The sequence below is a fragment of the Culicoides brevitarsis genome, chromosome 1, assembly GCF_036172545.1.
Source record: "Culicoides brevitarsis isolate CSIRO-B50_1 chromosome 1, AGI_CSIRO_Cbre_v1, whole genome shotgun sequence".
Lineage (NCBI taxonomy): Eukaryota > Metazoa > Arthropoda > Insecta > Diptera > Ceratopogonidae > Culicoides > Culicoides brevitarsis.
The window spans coordinates 6,476,156-6,500,132 of NC_087085.1; the positions used below are offsets into that span (position 1 = coordinate 6,476,156).

At 26.6% G+C, this 23,977-nt stretch overlaps 3 protein-coding genes across 3 annotated transcripts; 2 read left to right on the top strand and 1 right to left on the bottom strand.

Moving 5' to 3' along the window:
* Positions 1 to 4,050: 4,050 nt before the first annotated feature.
* LOC134838356 (cathepsin L-like) lies at positions 4,051 to 4,542 on the top strand. The gene has a single exon (XM_063853873.1). It carries the CDS (start codon positions 4,051 to 4,053, stop codon positions 4,540 to 4,542), a length of 492 nt encoding a protein of 163 aa, XP_063709943.1.
* LOC134827360 (cathepsin L-like) lies at positions 4,464 to 5,177 on the top strand. The gene has a single exon (XM_063839960.1). The coding sequence runs from the start codon at positions 4,640 to 4,642 to the stop codon at positions 5,120 to 5,122; it is 483 nt and encodes a 160-aa protein (XP_063696030.1). The 5' UTR covers positions 4,464 to 4,639; the 3' UTR covers positions 5,123 to 5,177.
* Positions 5,178 to 16,357: 11,180 nt separating this feature from the next.
* LOC134827219 (uncharacterized) lies at positions 16,358 to 21,170 on the bottom strand. The gene is made up of 4 exons (XM_063839800.1): positions 21,039 to 21,170; positions 19,101 to 19,186; positions 18,450 to 18,557; positions 16,358 to 17,334 (listed from the first exon to the last, which is right to left on the bottom strand). The coding sequence occupies exons 1-4, from the start codon at positions 21,078 to 21,080 to the stop codon at positions 16,383 to 16,385; spliced, it is 1,188 nt and encodes a 395-aa protein (XP_063695870.1). The 5' UTR covers positions 21,081 to 21,170; the 3' UTR covers positions 16,358 to 16,382.
* Positions 21,171 to 23,977: the final 2,807 nt, after the last annotated feature.

Below are 23,977 nucleotides of genomic sequence, written 5' to 3' on the forward strand. Positions count from 1 at the left end.
AAAATAAAATTTAATTAAAACAAACAAATAAAAAAAAACGGGAAACAAGTGAAAGTGTTCTAATTTCCCGTTTTTTCGATATTTTTGTATAATTCGCTTATTCATACGAAATATAGGTTCAAATAGCGGTACCTTAAATATTGCATATACACTCGATGCATCGATGCATGACACAATCACATTGTTGCTGGCGACATTTCACGTCATTATTACATGTTTTCACTCCCATCTGTGTTGATAATAATTTAAATTCGCTTTTTTTTGTTTCTCTTCCATCACGTGCAAATTTAGATGACCCAAGATTTTTACAAAAAAAATTTTTTTTTTAGTTTCCAGCTCATTAGTATTCACGTCATCGTCAACAACCGCGTAGAATATCGTTAAATTTTCTTTTTAATTTACTTTTTGGTCAAATAATCGTTCATGTATGACAAATTGGTCTCGACTCGCGCGCTGCTGTTTTAATTTCCTCGTCACAGCAAGAAATTTTAATTTGGCAATTTATGGTAGAAAAAATTATTTTTTGTTTGAAAGTATATGAAATGAGACGGCTGTCTGATGGTTTTTTGTTCAAATTTTATCAATTATTGTCGCGCAGCATGAATATTCGCTGGTTTGATTAGCGATGATAATAATGAGACAATTTCTCTTTTTTATAAAAGACGAAAATATTTCAGAAAAATTTAAATAAAAAAAATAAAAATAAAAAAAAAAAATTAAAAAAATAAAAAAAAAATTAGAAAAAAAATTTAAAAAAATAAAAAAAAAATTAAAAAAAATAAATAAAAAAAATTAAAAAAAAAAAATTAAAAAAAATAAAAATTAAAAAAAAAAAAATTAAAAATTGAAAAAAAAAATAAAATTAAAAAATAAATAATTAAAAAATATTTAAATTTTTCGACTCATTCATAAAATATTTTTAGGTTAAAAATTCATTATGACCTCTCATCCATTGTTGCCCGTATTTTGATGCAATCTCCTATGGCCCAAAAACAGAATTTGACACAAACAGAATTTTGCATATGTTTAACCCAAAATTTTAATAAACCGCGTCATAATGAACTAATTAAATCATCAAATCCATGCTACTTATTATTAAAAGCACTTTCATAAATAATAAATTATACAGTATGTAATGTATCACAACAATATTATTTGGGACATTATGCTGGTATTATGCGAATAATTTATTTTGTCGATTGTAAAACCACATTAATGTTATGCAAATATGCTAATAAGCATGGATAGAGAGCGAAAGAGAGAAAAACTAAAACAATAAACTAATAAAATTGTCTGCTTATCTTATTTTGAAACAACTTGCTTTAGTTACTAATGAAAACAAAATAAATCATCATTTTGCATCATCTAGCGTTAACTCATCATCATGACTCTTTTTTCGGCTTAAAATGGTTCTGCTTCTTTTGTTTTCGAGTATTTTTTCATGATGATAAATGAGATGTATTTTTTTTTGTTTGCTCTTCATTTCCGTAACAACAAGTGCACGATGGAAATAATTCTCTTAAAATATCAGGAAATGCCATCGCAAGGGCCGACGTATGAATTTGCAATATTTTTGCTTCGTCACTAACAAATTTCTGTTGCTGTAATGCAATAAAGTGATCATGTAACAAATATTCGAACGTTAAGAGAGAATTGAATGAACAAAATATTTTCTTTCTTTGGTTGCTTGTTAGCGAACGAAAAATTAGAATTTATTCAAGCGATTAATTTTTTTTTTGTTTCAAAATATTTCCTTATGTTTCAATTTTTGTTGTTAGATGATGCTTTTTTGTTTCTCTGAGGTGACGTAAATTTCCCCTATTGGAAAGATATTTTAAGTTTTTTTTTAATTATTTAGGCCGCTCCAAATAAAAATCAAAATTAAAAGTCAAAAATACAATGGAGCAAAATAAAAAAAAAGTTAAAAATTTACGTTTTTTCATAATTTTCAAGAAATTGACCATTTTTTGATCTTTTTCCTTACTTTTTCAATGAATTTTAAAAATTTTTTTAAAAAATTTCAATTTTTACTATTTTTTCCTCATACATTTTAAATCATATTTTTACTTAAATTTTCTTCTTAAAAAAAATTTTTTAAATTTCTGAATTTATTTTTCAAAATTTTTTGACAGTTATTTTTTATAAATTTTTTTCTTAAATTTTTTTAATATGAAATATTCTGAAATTTATTTTAAATTAGCAAGTTCAAAAAATTTTAAAAATAAAAAAAATTTTTTCGCTCAAAAATTGTTAAAATTTTGACATTTTGTATGAAAATAGTTTTTTTTTATTTTTGAATTTTTTTTCAAAATTTTTTGAAATTTTTTTTTTTTTTTAAAATTAATTTTGAAATTAAATAGTTATTATCAAAAATTTTGGACTTTATTTTTAATTTTTAATAATAAAAAAAAAAAAAAAAATTAATAATCAATTTTTCGATAATTTTTGTAGAAAAATAAATGAAAAAATTCATCAACTTGAATATATTTCATGCAAAGTCTCGTCAAATAATTACCTTTTGTGATGCAATTTCTGCATAAAATTCAAATAAATGGCACGCTTTGCCCCATCAAGGCAAGATTCATTCAACAATCACAAACAAATTCAAATGAAAACTATTTCATAAATAGTTTAAACTTCACTCTTTAATGCTCTTTTTATTTTTTTTTATCTTTGTTTATACAAATTGGCTGTCAGTTGTAACGAAAAGAGTCGTAATAATATGTTAATTACCGAAAAAAGTTAAAAATCTTTTTGTAAAGTATCTAATTTAATGCTTATTTTATTGATATAATTGCCCCGTGTTATGTTTACTGTTTAAGGTTTTGTCTGCTGCTAAATTGCATTTTGACCCAAATATAATGCGCTTGATTTTAATTGTCTGCTTTTAAACAACAATAGAAAGTAAAAACCTTGCTTTGATCTTAAATTCAGGTAAATTTAAAGCGAAGAAGCTTAGAAGTAGAAAGATTTTCATTTTAGATAAAAATACGAGATTTTTTCTAATTATTGTTGAAGAAAACCTTGAAAAATTTAAATGAAGACTAATTTTGAATAGTTTGAATTAATATCTGATTCAAATGAAGGGAACACGAACAAATTTCTCAAGAGGTAATTAAAGACACAAAATTAATCTAAAACTGCAAAATGTTAATGATTTTCAGTTTCTAAGCAAAAAAAAAAATGAAACGCGTGCGTAAATATTTTTTTATTAATTTTTTTATCTTACGTCAATTTTAGGCAAATATTTGTATCATATTCTACGCAAAAAAATACACGTGTTTTTAAGCTCAATACCATCAAGAATTAAAACTTGAATTAGTGATACAGGGCAATTTTCTATTGTACTTTCGATCTTAATTCTTCTATCTAAATTAGACCGTTCCAAATTTTTTTCGATGTTTTTGTTCCAAAAGGTTTTTTTTTCAAAATGGGGCAAAATAAAAAAAAAGTTTTGATATACTTTTTCATACAAAATGACAAAATTTTAACAATTTTTGATCATTAATGAATATTTTAGTTGATTTTATGTTAAAAATATTGAGATTTAACAAGTTAAAATTGATCTCAAAGTATATCAAGTTAAAAATTTAAACAAAAAAATTTCATAAAAAAATTTTAAAAAATATTTCAAAAAAAAAAAAAAAAAGTTTTTAGAGAAGAAAATTCATGTTAAATTTCATTTTTTAATATAAAAATTCTTAAAAATTGAAAAAAAAATTTAAAATGTCAATTTTGATGAAATTTTATTTTTTTTTAAATTTTTCCCCAAAAACATAGAAAAAAATTTGGAGCGACCCTATTTGTTTTTATGGATCGATTTCAAAATTTACTTTTTTTTCTAACTAAACTATCAATTTATATTTCAGACGTCAATCTACGACGAACTTTTTTAAAATGTTTGCTCTTCCTGTTTGATCAAGTGTTCTCAAAAAAAATATTTCCGTCAAAAAAGCAAAATTTTGTCCTAATTTCGATCGATATAAAAGGTATCAAAAAACATTTGTATCTCATTAGTGTCTCAACTCGTTCATTAAAACAAGTAACGAGATGAAATTCTTCATTACCTTGTTGGCTGTTACAGCCTTGGCGCATGCTGAAATTACCGAAGACGACAAGAAAGCATGGCAAGAATTCAAACTTCAACATGGAAAGCTCTTTTTGTCGCCCGGCAAAGAAACGCAACGCATGCACACGTTCTTGGACAACAAGAAAAAAATCGAACATCACAACGAGAAATTCGCCAAAGGTGAAGCTTCATACGTGGCAGCTATCAATAAATATTCCGATTTGACACCGGAAGCCTTTTTGCAACGTTTTGGCGGAGTTGCGATGCCTCCAGAAACGCGTCATCACGAAAGTCACAAAAAACCTGGAAATCATGAAAATCACGGAAATCACGGAAACAATGGAAAAGGTCATGGTCGTCCTCCTCCAAGAGAACTCGATTTGACAAAACGCTTCCGTAAAGACGAATGGAAAGTACGCGATCAACTAACATGCGGATCATGCTGGACCTTTCTCGACAGCAGCTGCCGTTGAATATGCTTATTGGAGACAAACGAACTACCTCGGAGATTTGGCTGAACAACAATTAGTCGATTGCGTGTATTCTTATGGCGGATGTCGCGGAGGATGGATGCCAACAGCCATGGAGCATTTAGCTAAAAACGGAGGTTTTGCATATGAAAAAGATTATCCATACACCGGAGTTTGGGGCACGTGTCAAGAAAAGCAAAAACAAAAGTCGGTTTGGTTGAATCCCGATACTCCATGGGTTCAAATTAAAGATGATGACGAAGCAGTTAAAGAAGCTTTGGATACATATGGCGTTCTTTCCGTTTGTGTTGATGCTTCGGAATGGCAACCTTACAAACAGGGAGTTTTCAGACATTCTCGCGTTGAAACCCCATATTGCTCGCATGCTGTGGCTTTGGTTGGTTATGGTTTCGACGAGAGAGGCGAATTCTATTGGAAGATTCGTAACTCATGGAGCGACTCTTGGTGGGGAGAAGATGGAAATATGCGTTTGAGCGGAAGACGTACCAGAAGCGGCAAAATTGAAGGAGGTATCATGCTCAATCATGCCTATCGTCCCGTTATGTATGGAGAAAAACCTTAAAAATTTTAAAAAAATTCTATCAAAAAGCCATTTGAGCTCATTTTTTTTTTGTTCATGGAATTTCATGTTCAATAACACACATTCATGTCGAAAACAATAAAAATGTATGCTTTAAAATGTATTATTTTTGTAAAGAGGCTTTCAGTTTCAACAACAAATGTACAAATATAAAATGGAGCTTTTGTAATCATCATCAGACACAATGAATTGCCAACACAAATGGCATCAAATAGCAATTTCAGTGCAGAGTTAAACCCCTTTGGTATTAACATTTTATAGCTTTATAGACAATGTACGTCGAAATTTGTGTTTATAATAATATGTATTAGAAAATGAAAATGATCAAAAGTGACAACAATTGCAATAAGTAGCAATGATAGTAATGGGAGAGCTCTTAAAAGAGTAATCATCATTAGTTTGTTTTCATCGTAGTTTGGCTGTTTTTTGTTCAAAAATATTTTTTAGCTTGCTGCGTATCAAATTTTAATTTTTTTTCGTCATGCGTGAGTGCTTTAACGCGATTTTTTAAATTTCGCCCATAAATGAGACCTATATACCTACTCTAAAGCTTTATTTATGAAAAAATCAATATATTTAATTATTATTTTAAAGGGACAAAATAAATTTTTAAATGCGTGACTTTTTCAAATTTTATAAATAAAATTTTAATTTTTTTAATAAATAAAATAAGAAAAAAATTTTTTTTTTCAAAAAAATAAAAATTTCATAAAATTTCCATGGAATAGTTTGAGGGTCTTAAAAAAATTTTTTATGAAAAAATCAAAAAAAAAAAATGGAAAAGTTTGAGGGTTTTGAAAAAATGCAAAAAAAAAAAATTTTTTTCCATGAAATTTTTATTTTTTTGAAAAAATGCAAACAAAAAAAAAAAATTTCTAAAATTTTAATGGAAATTTTTATTTTTTGAAAAAATAAAAAAAATAAAAAAAAAAATTTTTTTTCAAAAATATAAAAATTTTCTAAAATTTCCATGGAAAAGTTTAAGGGCCTTAAAAAAATAAAAAAAATGTAAAAATAAAATTTTTTTCAAAAAAATAAAAATTTCATAAAATTTCCATGGAAAAGTTTGAGGCTTATTTAAAAAAGGTTATTTTGTTCCTCTGATAAGAGTATCAACATGCTCTAATTGTTTTTCGTTTATTTAAGGCCTAAAGATGCTTTACAATTGAAACATTAGAAATTTGAAGTTGACATATGGTTTTAAGAGCAAACGGGTTCAAGGTCAAAAATAATCCAAATTTCTACAAATAATCATTTTATTGTTTAAATATCAGATATTTTTAATATTTCCGCTTGACATAGACCTATTTATATCATGTGATTATCTTGAGATTATTGACCTACACAATTTTTAAGCTCGTGTTTTCGTGTTCCGCCATATCATTAAGTTTTTACAATGATATCACCCAACGAAGCGGTCATAAAAATATATAAAATACTGATAATGATCAACTACTTACTACTGAAGAAAGACAAAAAAAAATTTTTTCTTTCATATTTCTTCTTCTTCTTCATTAAGTTTTAAAAAAATATATGTTTCATTTTTTACAATGTTCATGTTAAAATTTTTAAAATGTCATGATTTGGTTGTAATACAACATAATTATTGTTTTTTATCTGTTTATTCGAAAATATGCTATAATGATTTGATATTGCTGACATTCACTTTCTTTCTTTTTTGTCTTCTTCAGTAAAAAATTTGCAAAAAAAATCTCATCTTTTAACAAGACATTGTTATTTGCTTCAATATCTTCAAAAAAAAATATATTTTTTTAAATTTTTATATTGAAAAATTTTCTAAAAATTAACGATATTAAAAAAATCTGTAATTTTTAATGAATTTCATAATGAGTTAAAAAATCATCAACTTGACTTCAAAAAAAAAAAAAAAAAATACGGATTTTTTACTTTTTTTCATATCTTTCAATTTTCAAGCTTAAGAACCATCAAAAAGTCATTCAAAAAATTTTCCATAATTTTTGATCAATTTCAAGCTTCAATTATAATCATAAAATAGCGAACAAATAGACATTTTTTTAGTTAGTCATAGGGTGAAATTGCAGTAAATTGATATTTTTATGCAAAAAAATGTGCAATCACGTGTATGACATGTTGACTGACACAACTTTTTCCCGCAGTAATTAACAATTTTGTTGGTAGCGAGTCACGTTCAAAAAATATATTTGCGATGTAAAAAGCTGTCAATACGCAGCTAATTATTACTACTTGTAACTTTTTGTTTTTAGCGTTTAACATGAATATCGCACAGTGTGTCATCTTTTTCTAAACAAATGAGTGAAATTGCTTTGGAAATTTTTTCAAATGTTGTACTTTATTTGAAAATGACTGACTCGCAACTTTTTCAACTTTTACGGTTTCGTTTTATTACCTACCGGGTATAATCATCATCTCCGTTCTTTTTTCTCTTCGCATATAGAGTCGTTGAAAGAAGAAGAAGAAAATAAAGTACTTGAGACATGAACATAAAAACTTTATTTACGTTTTTTTTCTTTATTCGCTTCGATCGCAGCTATACAAAAGCAGTCACAAAAGAAAGGGAACGCGAATACGAGAGTTTATACATATATGACTCATGAAATTTCTATCGTTTATTTTTAAAATACGTATTCTTTTTCGAAAGAAAAATAACACTAACAAATTATTTACTTGCTTGACCCCGATATTTATTGATGTTGCTTGTTTGTTGTTATTTTATATGAAGCTTACTTGTTTATGTTTATATTTACACATAAAATTTAAATTTGTTTTTCCTGCTATTTGGAGTTGCATTTCGTTAGTAAAATTTGATGGAAAAAAACATTTTTGTAAATAAAGTGTCACAAAACGATTTCTTTATCATATATCTATATATATATGCCCCATTTTAAAAGTCGAAAATCGGGGCAAAATAAAAAATAAAGTTAAAAATTTCGTCAAAAATTACCAATTTTTGGAAAATTTTCATAATTTTTCAAATTTTTTATTTTTTTTTAGTAATTTTTGTATTGAAAATCGTATTTTGAATTTTCTTTTAAAAAAATTTTCATAAAAATTATTGAATTTTTTTTTACAGAAAAATTTTGAGAGTTATTTTTATGATATTATTTTTTTTTCAATTTTAATAAAAATGTTTTTAAATTAATTTTTAATACACAAATATCAATGTAAAAAACTCAAAACAACAAAAAATTTTTAAACCTATACAAAATGCGAAATTTTTCAAAAATTTTTGAACGTTAAACAATATTCATATTAATTATTTAATATTAATGTTCGAAATTTTTTAAAAAATTTTGAAAAATTTTGCATTTTTTGTATGAAGAAAAAGTATTTCAAAAATTTTTTATTTATTTTTTTTGCCCCATTTTTAATTCAAAAATTTTGGACAAAACTATTGAGTTTCATTTGGAGCGGCTTCAATGGATTTGAGTAAAAGCTTGCATTTTTTGCATTAAATTTTCATTCTGAGTAAGCTTACTCTTCTCACAATACCATCATTTCTCTAACGGTTACTATTGTCTTGTACACGATCGACACCTTTATAAAAAAAATTAAGTCCCGTTCCCGCGAGGCAGTAAGAAACTCATTGTTTATAAGCTTTTATTCTCTTCGTCATAACGCACCATACAGTCAACTTTAATTATCGTCAAGCCATTAACATCAACTTAAAGTGTCAAAATCTATTCATCACGCAGAAAAAATTAGCGATATTTTGCTCTTCTTCTCAAAAGCTCAAAAAAGTAGAAGAACGTGCAGAAAACAACAATTTTTACCTTGTTCGTTAATCAGTGCGTGCACCTTTCTGCGAAGAATGTGCTTGTTTTTCAATTATAATGCAAGATGTGGTTTTATGACGAGTTGCTGATTTATTTCTTTCACATAACGGAGAGTAATTTAATTATTTTTTTTTTAATAATTTTCCTGTATGTTGCTTGCAACTGAAGATAAGCATGAAGAGAACATTTTTTTGGTCACGAATTATTTTTTTTATTTAATATTTACTTAAAATTTCACTAATTTTTCACTTTTTTAATTTCTGTTCAATTTTTGGTTTGTCATTATTTAATTAAGAACAATTTTTAAAAAATTAATCACTTTTCGCTAATTTTTCAACTAATTCGTTCTATAAAACAATTAGTTTAGAAATAATAATAATTTTTTTCTGTGGTTTGATCAGCCAATGAATTATTTTAAGTCAGATGCTCATATTCTGAGATGCTTTGTTGTTGTTATTGAAGCAAATAATCACTCTTCATGGTCTTAATGTAATAATTAAAAATCCATAAATAAATATTTTTTTAGGCCAACCACTGCATGCGGTTACTTTGCTGTTATTTTTTTTAAAAACACTCATCTATTTACAAAGTTCTACGATGAATATTATGAATTATGATACCTTGCACAATTTTATGTGTGTATCAATTAATGCAATTAAAAATATTCATATATGGATTTTTTTCTTTGCAAGTAAATAAATACTTTGTATGGTTGCTCAAGTATCAAATAGTTTGTAAATTTGCTCTTTTTTGCTTTAATGGGCAAATAATTGGAACTAAACACAGAAAGTATCAGATTTTCGATCAATAACGAGCAAAATTAAGGTTAACAATGATGATGATGAAAAATTTCCAAGTACACTTTTTTTTGAAATCCAATTATTTGTTCACTTTTTGTGTTAACTATTGTCAGAAGAGATAATAATAACAAAAAATTACTGAATAAATAGCGCCGCGAATTGATTATTACATCTGCGCACTCGCAAGTCTTCTGCACAACTGACTTCTAAACTGTATGAAAACTCGGATGAAGTAGTAGCTCTTTTACTTTTTTGTTGTGCCATTTTATTTGTACCGCTATTTAGTTATTGCTGTTATAGTTGATGGTACGCGCGTACATGAAAAACTACCAATTCTGCAGTAGTAAAGTTATTTTAAGTAGTAATAGAGTTACTTGTGTTAGTATTATACGGCGGTGAATGTAGACCTTCAGCTTCAATGGTTTACATTCGTTATTCATTATGTGCATCAATGCGAGCACGTTACATATGTAGCAAAGAACTGAAGTACTAAAACGATCATATGACTCAAATACCGGCTTTTTGTATATATGTTACATATACTATATACTTTGTTTTTGGTACATAAAAAAAGTCCATTTTGATACTTTATCGAGAAAACATCAAAAATTTGCCAAACTGTAAAATTTGTTAAACTTTCAAAACAATTTGTATCCTCGACTTGAACAAAAAATTCTTTCGACAAAGGCTCAAATTTGATAAAAATTGCATTTAATTAAATTTTTTGGACAGTAGTATCTTTTAATTTAATTTAATAAGGCCGCTCCAAATTTATTTCGAACTTTTTGTCCCAAAATCTTTTTTTCAAAATGGGGGGGGGCAAAATAAAAAAAAATTGAAATACTTTTTCATACAAAATGACAAAATTTTAACAGTTTTTTGTCATTAATCAATATTTTAGTTGATTTTATGGTATCTTCATTGAGATTTGATAATTTAAAATTTATCTCAAAGTATTTCAAGTTAAAATTAAAACAAAAAAATTTCGTAAAAATAACTGTCAAAAAAATTTGAAAAATAATTTTTTCCAAAAAAAAATTTAAAGAAGAAAATTCATGTTAAAATACGATTTTTAATACCAAAATTCTTAAAAATTGGAATTTTTTAAAAAAATTTTTGGGAAATTTCTTGAAAAAATATGAAAAAAGACCAAAAAACGATCAATTTTGATGAAATTTTTAACTTTTTTTTTATTTTGCCCCATTGGATTTTCGACTTTTGAAATGGGACAAAAAGTTCAAAAAAAAATTTGGAGCGGCCTAATTTTAAAAAAATTACCTAACAATGTTTTTTATCAAAAAAAAAAAAAAAAAATTTTTTTGAAAATTTGGAAAAAAAAATTATCTCTTCGTAAAACGCCTTCCCATGAAACTTGTCCTGAGCAATGTTTTTCATAAAAAAAAAAAAAAAAAAAAAAAAAAAAAATTATCTCTTCGTAAAACGCCTTCCCATGAAACTTGTCCTGAGCAATGTTTTTCATAAAAAAAAAAAAAAAAAAAAAAAATACAAAAAAGTGTCTTAAGGAATGAACGGAAGTTACATTAAGTGAAATTTTCTTAAACATATCAACTTACATTTTTTTTAAATAATTTTTGATAAAAAATCAACTTAACTTGACTTTCTTAAAAATATTTATTTGGAATTTTCCATAAACTTAAATAGTTTGGTTACATTGCTTGATTTTTTGCTTTGTAATATAATTTTACTCGGCAACAATGCATTGTTACCATTTGCTTAAACCTAAATAAATATTTCTTATGTAGACAACTGCTATAGAGATCTCTGTGTTGACAATTTTTAACATTATTCATAAATATTTTTTTATATTTCCAACTCGCTACTTTACTAAAATATCTTAAAAATGTAACATTTCTCATATATATTTTTTTTCTTTCTAACAAACAGTTCAACGTTGAATATCTTTCTCTTATTTATCTCTCTTTTCCTTATGAACTATTCAAATATAATTTTTTTCTTATATATTCTTTCTTATTAAATATAATTTTAACAATTTCAAGACTCTGTGCAAAAATTTCTAAAGCTAAACTTTTCTTTTTCTTGCAGTGACAATCGTTTTTTTTTTTATGAAAACTAAAATTTTTTACGAGTTTAACGGAAATGAAGGAAGAACTTTGGAGAAGCACAAAAATTTTATTGATTTAAAGCGTTGGTTGGTTGGCAAAGTCAAATGGAGTCAATTCTGGGATATAACCTAAAAGTGAGTTTTCATAAGTGAATTTTTTCATAATAAAAGTTAATAATACTTACATTCCGTATAATCCGCAAAGGATCGTTTGGAATGTTATTGAACGTAATGAAAAACAAGTAAAAGGAGACATTTCACAGTCAATCGGAAATATACAAGAGTTTTTCATGCAAAAGGGCATCTAATGACATTGCAATGTATTTTTGTGAACATTTGATGCCGTGACGAGAAGTTGTATCGATACTTTGAAGATCAGCTTTGTACAAGAATTGAAGAGAAAAGGCATGTTTTACTCTAAAAAGGTAAAAATTTGAATTATTTTGAATATTTAGAGAGAAAAACTCTTACCTGATACTCCGTACTTAACAAAAAATCCTCGAAATGAAGACCTTTCAAGTGACTGTGATTGTAAAATGTGCTCCTCTTGCTTCTTTGAAACTATTGCAGTCCGACATGTAGTTGAAGTAACTTAAATGTTGATTATTTTTAGTAATTTTTTTTTACAGGAACGTCAAAAAACAAACGAAGAACTACTTTTGGTCCTCTAAACATCGAATGCAAGCACCATCGGGACAAAAACTCATAACAAATCATTACCTAAAAAAGTATTTGAATCACAGACGAGACGACACAAGACAAAATTCGGTTATCACGAGACATTTTCGGGGGTAAGTTAATAGCATCTTCTGCCACATCTATCGTACATTTCCTCGAAATAAATATCCGGTATGTTTGGAGTTTTTCTCTTCAGATTCCACGTTGGCCAAATTTGATTTGTGCTATTACTGACAATCAACGGTCTGCATCGCCAATCACGCCAAGGATTCTAAACCGAAGGAAAATCATGAAGTTTGTTGAAAGGAATTGAAAAAAAAATCCCAACGATGCTTTTTCAGGACTTTTTCAACTTTTTCCCGAACGAAAGTTGAATGTCTTTTTAACGTAAGAATTTTTTTGGCATCTTTTTGGATTTTTCACATAGAAAAAACGCGAAGAGCCCTATATACCTATATCAACTTATCCTAAATGTTAAATTTTGTTTTACGGAAGAGAAATTAGAAAAAACATGAATTTTATACATAAAGTTTGCAATAAGTGCAGTAACGTAAGTGTAACCGATGATAGCGACGACATACATCGCGACAACATGGATAGCAGGGGTTACAGCACAACGATGGATAACAGCAAGATGGTTTGCACAAGTAGCAAGGATCGCATGGCGAGCAATACGGTAAGCAGCAAGGATCGCACATTTTGCGATGTTTTTTCTGGAACAAAAAAAAATTGATGGATTAATTTATTACTTTTCCACAATTTTCGTGTACTATCGTGTTTGTTTATTCAGGAAACCTCAACGTAACAATTGTTGAGCCCCAAATTTAAATATAAACAAGTATTTCGCACACAAACAGATAGAACACGAAAAAAATCAGGACAATCGATTTCGTAAATAATAATTGCGCAGTTTCATGCAAATCATAAATGAATGAAAATGAAAGCTTTGTACAAGAAATTTCGGTGTAAAAATAATCTAGAACTACTAATTTTAAACAATATGACCTGAATCCAAAACTAAAAAAAAAATGTTTGATTGATTTGCAAGAACAACAAACTTTTTTCTTTCACTTTTTTCATCAACTTACCACTTTCACGGGAATTTTTGCAAAAGTTTTTAACTACACTCTGCCTGAAGCTAACCACTTTTACTATGTGAACAGATGGCACACAGTAAGCAATTTATTTTTGATACGTTTTAATCAAACTTGTTTCCGTTCTTCGTTGCAGAAATCGTAGCCTTGAACGATTTTCCGACTTCCGTTTGAGCTAACAATATTACGCTTTTGCGAGAATCCTTTTGACAATTGAGCACTTTTGGAGTTTTATCACACACGGATTTTTTTTTTTGAAATTTAATTTTATTTTTTAGATTTTTTTTCGGGATTTTATTTTTTTTCCAAACCGATTTCGTCAAAGTTCCAGAATTGAATGTGCTCAAAATTTTTTCTTCCTCGTACAACGGAGCCTTTATTTATTCGCGTTTCCTTAGTGATTGCCGTTGCTTATCGATATAACTATTTTTCTCGATAGCTTCTATGATGTAGCGTGATAAATGTTTGCAATTTTCAAAGCACTTTTCTGAAAATCGGGTACAAAAGTGCGTGAAGAATAATTTTGCCGTTTTGAATATTGGCTGTGCCTAACAATATTTTGGTTGTGCGGGAATTGCGGAGGTTATGTACTACCTACCTGAAGCTTATCGTGTTTACTATCAATAAAATTTATTGTAATGAATAGGCAATGATAGTTGACGTGAATCATGATCTTTGGATACGAATATTAAATTCAATCACTTTTTTCTTTCGCGAATTGTTTGTGTGGTACTGAAATAAGGAAAAAGTTTGAAAGAATTTTTAACAAAAAAAAAATTTTTTTGAGCGCATTTCAAATAAAATCCAATAAATAAATTTTAAAAATTAAAAAAAAATTATTTTTTTTCAAAATTTATAAAGTTCAAGTAATTACAATTTTTTAATTAAATTTTCAGCTCAATAAATTCTGAATTCTGTATAACTTTTTTTTTGTATAAAATAAAATTTTAACGGGAAAATCTCAAATAATAGGAAAAAACTATTTTAAATCAAAAGCAAAATATTACAAAGATGATTAAAAAATTATTCACATTTTAGCTCATGATGATGCAAAAAATAATCATTGAAGAAGACGATTTCATGCTCGAGCAAGCCAAACTCTTGTTACTTTGTAATTTCTTCTCTTTTTCAATTCTTATTAAAAAAAAACACTTAATTTACGATTAACTACCGTATTGCCAGCTACTGTGTTATAAATAGGATCATTAAAGCTTTGTTAAAAATTTTTAATTGAATTTTGTGTTAATAAAGAATTCGAACGTTGACCCTTCTTCTTTTTATGGAACGTTACTGTTACATAATAACAATAAAATTCTTATTAAAAATAATTAAGGCCGCTCCAAATATAAATCAATAATAAGTTCAAAAATTTTGAAAAATAAAAAAAATATTTTTTTCATAAAAAAATGTCAAAATTTTAACTTTTTTAATTAATTTTTTTTTTATTTTGGAGCGAAAAATAAAATTTTTGATGATTTTTCAACTAATTGCTTTGAGATTCGCTAATTTAAAATAGATTTCAAAATATTTCATATTAAAATTTAAAGAAAAAAAATTTCATAAAAAAAACTGTCAAAAAATTTTTAAAAATAAATTCAGTAATTTTATGAAAATCATTTTTAGAGAAGAAAATTTATGTTAAAATATGATTTTCAAAAAATTAGTAAAAATAGAAAATTAAAAAAAAATTTTTTTTTGAAAATTTCTTGAAAAATTATCAAAATACAAAAAAAAAATTTAATTTTTGATGAAATTTTTAACTTTTTATTTTATTTTAGTCCATTCGATTTTTACTTTTAAAACAGGGCATGGGACAAAAGTTCAAAAAAAAAAAATTGGAGCGGCCTTAAGATTTTTTTTACTGTTGGTTAAATAAATTTGCGATGAATTTACATATAAAGCTCATTGTATCAGCTCTGATAATCTTTTATCTTTCATCTTTATTCCTTAGTTTTGTGCAGTTATTCGTCTTTTTCAACGATTATTGGTCCACAAATGCCGTTTCGATTACTCGGATTTGGAGGAGAATTTGCTTCAAGTTTTTCGATAACATCAGGAGACTTTTTCTTCAAGGGATGGTAACTATATGAATCTTCTTTTTCGTAAGAAAAATTTTCATTACACGATTTTTTAATATTTTCAGGTTCTCTCAAAGTATCGTATTGATAAGACAATGGAGGAGTTTCTTTTGGATTTTCCGAAAACATTTCTTCGCAAATATAAGCAGAAGCTTTTTTCATTGGAACGAGAACGACGTTGGATTTTTTATCATTTTTTGAAGAAATTTGTGAATTAACAATTTTCGATTTGTTCGCAATCGCTTGATCCTGAAACGTGAAAATACTTGAACGAGACAAAATTGTATGAAGAAATCGTTGAAAATCGCGATTCATTATTAATTGAATTTCAGAATATCAAAATTTTCATGACTTACTTAAAAAACAAAACTAAAAAAAATACTCCAAACGCCTTTTGAAGTCCGTATGATATTCAAAATCGATTTTAATTCAATTTTTACGCACAAACAAAAATTATTGACTCTTAAAATAGCGAAAAACGAAAATATTTTTATAGGAGGTTGATCTAGTTTATGTTTGCACAGACACAATATGGCAAATGTTTGTGTATAATAGCGATGTGGTTGTTGGCAGGCAACATTGAACTATTGTCCTTGAAACAAATAATAAAAAAAAATAAATAAATAAACATGGAATACATTTTGGTTCTATGAGTATCAACATATTTTTTTTTTTTTTTTTTTTTTTTGTAAAACAAACTGGAAAATATTTTTAAACATTTTTTTTTTAACAGTTAAACATTCGTATCTTGGGATCCTGCTCGTCTCGTACTTTGTCGAGATGATGACTTTTGGCTAACACGACTATCCCACATTGCAGCAGCTGTTGCTACATACCCTCGTTGCATTCGAGGAGGTTGATCGTCGTCTTTTTGATCTTTTTCGTCAATTTCTTCACTAAATTCCGGATAATATGTGTAAAGGACGGGTTTCGATTTACGAATGACACTTAAAGTGCCCTTATCGACGGCAGGAGCTTGAACATAAGTATTTGAATGATACGGATCTGGCGAACGTGTGTGTCGACTTGGACTAACAGATGGAGGTTTATTCACTAAAACGGGCTCTTCTTCTTCCCATTGCTCCAAAAATCCACGATTTATGTAATTTCTGCCTATACTGTCTTTATTCTTTACAGGTTTTCGTTCATTTCCGATTTTAACTTTGGAAAAAATCGGGCTTTGTCGTTGCGGATAACTTTTTGTCTCGACAAAATCAACTTCGTGCATGTCATCCATCGTGTCAGAGTTAAATGGAGGCATAACTTGTCGCATTGTACTCGAAGAACGACTCACGTGAGTCTGTATCGGCGTTCCCGGCAACGAATCTGTTCCTGTTTGTGCATCTTTTGATATCGTCGTCATTTGTTGTCGTCTCCATGTGTCTGTTCCCGTGTTAACTCCCGTATTTACTTGCAGATTTTGCGGTTTTTGTTGCAACGAAGTGTCGTTCGTCGTTTGCGTTGCTGTTGGTATTTTGCGTGCCATGGGATCTCCTAAGTCAATTAAGTACAACATTCCAACAACGAATGATAAAGTGCCTAATGTGATGGCGTTGTCATACAGTTCGGGCAAAATTTGGTCGAGAGATGCCAAAATGAGTCCAGCACAAGCGAAAAACATTAATGCACCGAGCAGCAGCAGTATTTTCTCCAATAGATGAGGACGTGATCTCGCATCGATGCATCTGAAAAACACATTCAAGGGAAAATAAATTATTTTGCTGCTTTTTGCCGTTAGGTTTATTCTGAACAAGTACATCCTATGGGCGAAAAACGGGTCAGATTGATCTTTTAAGGGAATTTTTTGTTCCCTTAAGGGATCAATTTGTTCCGTTAAGAGGTCAATTTGATCCCTTTAAGTCAGTTTGACCTCATAAGGGATCACATTGACCCCTTAATAGAACAAATCGATCCCTCAAGTGATCAAAAAATTCCCTTTAGGGGATCAATTTGGCTCCTGAGAGGTCAACCTGATCCTTTAAGCGATCAATATGACCCGTTTTTCGCCCATAGAGCATGAGAGAGTGTATGACGTAAATCAATTATTTTGTCAGGTAAGCTGAATTTTGCATAGAAGCACAAAAATACACGCATATTTTATAAATAATTACTCGTAATCGGATATGAATCATGTGAAAATTTAATGGTTTTGTGTTAATATCGAAGTTTCAGCCAACTATATATGGAGTGAAAATTATGATGTCGTCTAACAGTCATGTGCACCTGAGCCCAATGAATAATCGCAGGAAATATTTTAGGATACGAATAATTTTAAACGCTAAAAATTTCGTTATTTCAATCGGAACAACTCATGTAAGTCGCTCTTGAGCTCAAAACGTCTCCTGAATGGTTGTTTTCATGGTCGTTGTTCATAATAATAATGCGACTTTGGATTGTTGGCTCGTAATGACTCAAGTGTGTGAATTATGTTAGATATTAGCAAGTTATTCACAAAAGAACCGAAAGAAACCACAATTAGTTGTGTATATGGAAAGATAAACACAATGAAACAATACACATTTTTAGACCACATATCAACCAACAAACCATAAAATGTTGGCTTTTAAAACTTTTATGTGTATTTTTCTGTATATAAGCATAAAATTATCATTGCATTTTTCACATTTATTTTTTTTTTATAATCATCTCATATCCATTCGCACATACTCGCGACATACCCAACAGTGACAAATATTTATTTTTTTTTAACGGAATCGATAAAATCGGCTTATTTAATATTTTTTATTGTTATTTTTTTTATGGGGATAAAAATAAATAAAAAAAAAAATGTTGTACAAACCTCACAATTGTCATCAGTGCTGTGATAATTAAATATCCGCCAAATGTTATATTGACAAACGTGTTGCCAGAACCGTCCCATGTCACGTTGTTAAGCAGACTCCATTCTCTGTTGTTTTATGTTGTTTGGATATAGTTTGATGAAAAATATAATATAAAAAAAATTAATGGGCATAAAATGTGAAAATTGGTAATAAAAGCAGAACAAAATTAAATGATAACGGAAAGGGATGTTGGATTAATAATTGTTTAATGAGTTTTTTTTTTGAAAAAAAAATATAAAAAAAATATTGAAAAAAATATTTTAAAAATATAAAAAATAGAAAAAAATTTTCTTTCAACTTCTAAAATAATTTTTATATTTTCAAAAAAAAAAAAATAATGATAAATGAAAAAATAAAAAAGAAAAATAAAAATAAAAATATAGATAACGGAATTTTGGATTAATAATTGTTTAATGAGTTTTTTTTTAAAAAACGAACAGGGAATTTTTTGCATGATATATATTATATTAATAATATATTAAATAAAGAGTATATTATTAATATTAAGAGATTATATTAATAGTATGTCAAAGTAATTTCGATAGATTATATTAAAATTAAAGATAGGGGATGGTTTTGTTGTCGTTTTTTTTTTAAGGTAAACTAACCTTGATAACTTTTGATTTCTCGTTGCTATTCGTCCTTCTTCCAAATCTGTGATACCTTTTGCAATCAAACAACAAGCACATCCAATCTAGAAAAAAAAAAAAAAAAAATATTGAAAAAAATATTTTAAAAATATAAAAAATAGAAAAAAAAATTTTTTTCAACTTCTAAAAAAATTTTTATATTTTCGTTTTTAAGGCCCTTATTTTTTACTTTTTAAAAAAAAAAAAATATATTTTTGGAAAAAATAAAAAAAATATATATTTTTTTTATTTTTGAAGAGAAAATGAAAAAAAAAATTAACAAAATTAATTAATTTTTAATTAATTTTTTTTAATTTAAAAATTAAAAATAAAATATTTAAAAAAAAATAAAATTGTTTAAAAAAAGAAAAATAAAATAAAAAATATAAAATGAAAAAAAAGAATAAAATCAAAAAAAAAAAAAAAAATAAAAAAAAATACAAAAAGTTGCATTTCCTACTGAGCAACCTAATTTTAAAAATAAATAAAAAAAAAATAATTAAAAAAAATTAAAAAAAAATTAAATAAAATTCCCAATTTAATAAAAAAAAAATAAAAATAAAAAATAAAATAAAATAAAAAAAAAAAAAATAAAATAAAAAAAAATAAAATAAAAAAAAAATAATTAAAAAATTGTATAAATTTTAATAACACTTAATTATTTATTTTTTTTTTTTTATTTTTTTAGATCATTCATCTAATTTTCCATCCTTCGTCAAACTTTTTTTATGGAATCAACAAAGAAAGCTTCGAAGGTAGAGAAAATGTCATCCCATTACTTCCTTTAACAGATAATTTTCTGCGAGGGAATAAATGACAAAAAATTCACAAAAAGTAACGGAAAGCCCCTTAAAAACTCATACATCATGTTTGCCATGGAATCTGTGACAAAAAAAACTGTGGTTTGTGTCACACCTTGCATTTTTATTAGATCATAAATCACAATTTTTTGTTGGTTTCTATAGATTTTTTTTTACATTTTTTGTTATTAAAGGCATATACTGGAGGATTTATAAATGAATGCGATCCGAAAAAATCTAACGCTTTTCATCGTCGTAGTTTGATTTTCAATGAAGGTCGAGAAAATAACAACAAAAGTGTTAATCTGTGTCAAAGAAGGTCTGAAAACGATGAAAAATTATTATAGAGAGACGCCAAATATTGTTCTTTGCTGTAATTTCATCAGGTGTTCATTTTGATGGCATGAAAGACAAAAGAAGACATTAATCTTGAAAATTATTTCCATCAACACAATGCTCTTCAAAAAAAGTGAAAAAGATAAAAAAAAGCAACAATTTTCGTCGCGAAGACGGATGAATTTTTTTTTTCATTTTCAAATTTTTACGTGAGAATGATTTAGTGACGATAAAGTGTCGTCACCTACTTTCGTAACGACGACGGTCTAAATAATGGTTTATTATCACTTTTTGTCGCATTTTTTTTTTTTTTTGCTAAAGGGCGACACAAATAAAGTTATGAGAGCGAAGAGCAAAACCGGGTCATCGTTTACTTGTTTACTTGCTCTTGATGATAATAATAAGCTCATTAAATGGATGCGATGCCTTTTTAAGCGTGAAAATGAAATGATATTTATGAGTGTGCGTCATTAAGATTAATTTTAACGGAAATGAGAGGGTTGAATACATAAGTGTTGCGGTAAATACGAAGGTAAGACGACTTATGAGATGGAAAAAAGAAAAATAAGAAAAGAAATAATTATAACTTTAATTGGTTTTTGTGAAAAGCTCCTTGTAAGATGTTGAGATGACAAAAAAGACGCAAAATTTAATTAAGAAAAGTCGGACTGAAAAAGGATGTAATAAAATTTGCGCAAAAATTACGACAATGGCAATCAAAATTATCAAAAAGGGTTTTTTTTCACGAAGAAAAAGTCTTCAAATTTTACAAATTGCTTACCAGCTCAAGTATTTTTATTACAATCCTTCCACACGGTCTCATATTTCACCTTTGTTCCTTTTCTTTATGGTTTTGGTCACAGTTGTTATGTTGTGTTGTCTGGCTTTTTCCTTTCCTTTTTTGTTATTTTATCTCTTCATATACACAAAATAAAATATTATTCGGTATGGAGTACTAAATATAAAAGGATCGTTGCGATAATCCTTAAACAAGCACTATTAATGACAATCTATTATCATAAAATAATCCTTTGATGACATTCTAACAATATTATTTGTCCGAAATTTATGTTTTTTTGCTGCTGCAGTCCGTTCTGTTACCTCAAATAACGATTCATTCTCCGAAATTTTATCCAAATGTGAAGATTTATTTTATTTTATGATCACAATTTCCAAGTTTTGCACTATTTTGAGTTTGTAAATGAATGTATGGGGTAGACAAAAAGTTGTCAGAAATCAATGAGTCAAATTTTTTTAATTTTTGTAAATTTAATTTAAAAACAAGCATTTTTTGCTTTGGAAGTTTTGAAAAAAATTATTTTTTTAATTATTTTAATTAAAATTTATACTTAAATTTAATGAATAAATTTAGAAAAAAATTAGAAATAAATAAAATTAATTTTTTTGGGACCAAAAATTAATACATTTTCTTAAAAAAAGACCTTTTGACATAGTGACAATTTTTTAATTATTTAATTAAATTAAATAAATTAATTTATTTTTATTTAAATTTAATTAAAATAATTATTTCGAATAAAAAAATTAATGTATTCAAAATATTAGTTTTAGGTTTTGAAATAATTATTTTGATTTATTTTTACCTTGATTAAATAATCAATTTCATTGAATTTAAATAAAATTATATAATTTATTTAATTTAATTAAATAATTAAAAGACATATGCCAACTGTGTCAAAAGGTCTTTTTGATAAAATATATTTTTAATTTCTGGCCCTAAAAAATTTATTTATTAATTTAATTTTTTTTAAATTTATTCATTGAATTTTATTTAATTTTAATTTTTAAATTTTAATTAAAAAAATAATTATTTTCAAAAAATCCCAAAATTTCAAAAAATGCAAAAAAATTAAAAAATATGCCCGATCGATTTCTGACAACTTTTTGTCTACCCCATACATCTATATGTGAATAAATAAAGATTTTTCCGGATTTACGTTTTGATATGTGTTCTTAAATAATGTAATAACATCTTTCGTGACAGGTCATTAAAAATTTTCTCACAAAATCTTGTTAATGAATCATTTAGATCGACCTTGAAGCAATTGTAGAAAATCTTCACTTTTTTTTTATTTCACATTGACATTTTCATTTTTTTCACTTTTGTCACAATCACGAAACAACTTTCAATTTCAATTTACGCACGATAAGAAAAAAAACGTCTTGACTGATTCACAAAGGTCTCACATCTGAATATCCGATGCTTCGAAGACAATTGTTGAGGTACAGTAGTTGGCAAGTTGCATGTATTGTGAGTATTTGTTTATCATGTAATAATAATAACAATGTGTAAGAATAAAAGACACATCTGTGTGGTTTTGAGTCATTCATTACAAGTACTCAGTTAGCGTTAGGTAATTTTTAAACACATTAATGAGCGATAGTTTGTTGTCGTCACTCGGTTATCTATCGTTTTTTGCATATATTTGTGTATGGAGTGTTATGTTTGTGTTAAGTCTCACGGAAAATGCGTGTCTTTGTAGTTGTTTTGGTCGTGAGACTTGAAATTGTGAAGCGGAAAAGAGTTTACAAGGACAGAAAATTAATAAAATTTCTCCTTTTTGCCTTTGATTTTTTTTAAGAATCAATTTTGCAGTACAAAAATTTAAAATTTGTAAAAAAAAAACTTCAATTTACTTGGATTTTCCTCACAAATACTGATAACTTAGAACTTTTTGCTATATACAGGTGAAAAACACAACTCGTCTAATTGTGTGTTTAAACTCATTAAATGTTATTATGAAATACAATGGAGACCTACAAACGCTATTCGCTATCACAGAGACACAAAAGAAGTATAAAAGAACCTATTCTTTTCTTTACTTCAATATGGTAGCAAGTCATATCGGCAAAGTTGTTGTTTCATGTACTTTATGTCTCGTCGAAATAATAATACAGACACTTGTATTTAAAAATTATTAAAGTTTGATTAATACAACAAACAATGATGACGAAAATGTGGTTGAACGCTCGTTCTTGTCTTGTGTTTTAACAAAATATTAACGTAATAACGCTTTGTTGCGATGATGTATGATATTTGTCATATAGGCTCGTCTACTTTTCAAAATTTTTGAATGATAAGTGATACTGAAAATTTGTAACTGTATTATATAATTAATGAAGAGGTTGATGACTTTGAAAATGTTAATTAAAAAATGTAAGAGTTTATTTAAAGCTTGAAATTGAAAATTATTTAATATTAAAAAAATATTAAAAAATTTTTATTTAAAAATATATATAAAAAAATATATTAAAAAAAATATATTAAAAAAAAAAATATTTAAAAAAATAATGCAAAAAATGCACCCATTTTGATGCATTAAAAAAATATTTTAAATAAAAAAATACATTTAAAAAAAAATATCTTGAAAAAATATGTTAAAAAAATTTTGTTATACAAAAAGTTTTCAACTTCAAAAATAGATCATTCATATTCGTCAAAATAAAAAATATCAAAAAAGCGAACTAAAAAGGAATAAACAAGAGCCTTGTGGTTTTTAAAGTTAAAAAATTCTTGTAGGTATAACAAATTTTTTTAACATGTTTTTTAAATATAATTTTCAATAATTTTTTTTAATATATATTTTTTTTAAATAATTTTTTTAATAATTTTTTTAATTAATATTTTTTTAAATAATTTTTTTAATAATTTTATTTTTTTTTTTTTTTTTTAAATAATTTTTTTAAAATATATTTTTTTAA

What these genes read in the sequence shown, in the direction of transcription:
- LOC134838356 (XM_063853873.1), top strand. Translation starts at nt 4,051, where the DNA reads ATGAAATTCTTCATTACCTTGTTGGCTGTTACAGCCTTGGCGCATGCT.
- LOC134827360 (XM_063839960.1), top strand. Translation starts at nt 4,640, where the DNA reads ATGCCAACAGCCATGGAGCATTTAGCTAAAAACGGAGGTTTTGCATAT.
- LOC134827219 (XM_063839800.1), bottom strand. Translation starts at nt 21,080, where the DNA reads ATGAGACCGTGTGGAAGGATTGTAATAAAAATACTTGAGCTG. An exon ending in TAATAAAAATACTTGAGCTG is followed by an intron (nt 19,187 to 21,038) that starts GTAAGCAATTTG and finishes TTTTTTTTCTAG; the next exon opens with ATTGGATGTGCTTGTTGTTT. An exon ending in GCACTGATGACAATTGTGAG is followed by an intron (nt 17,335 to 18,449) that starts GTTTGTACAACA and finishes TGTGTTTTTCAG; the next exon opens with ATGCATCGATGCGAGATCAC.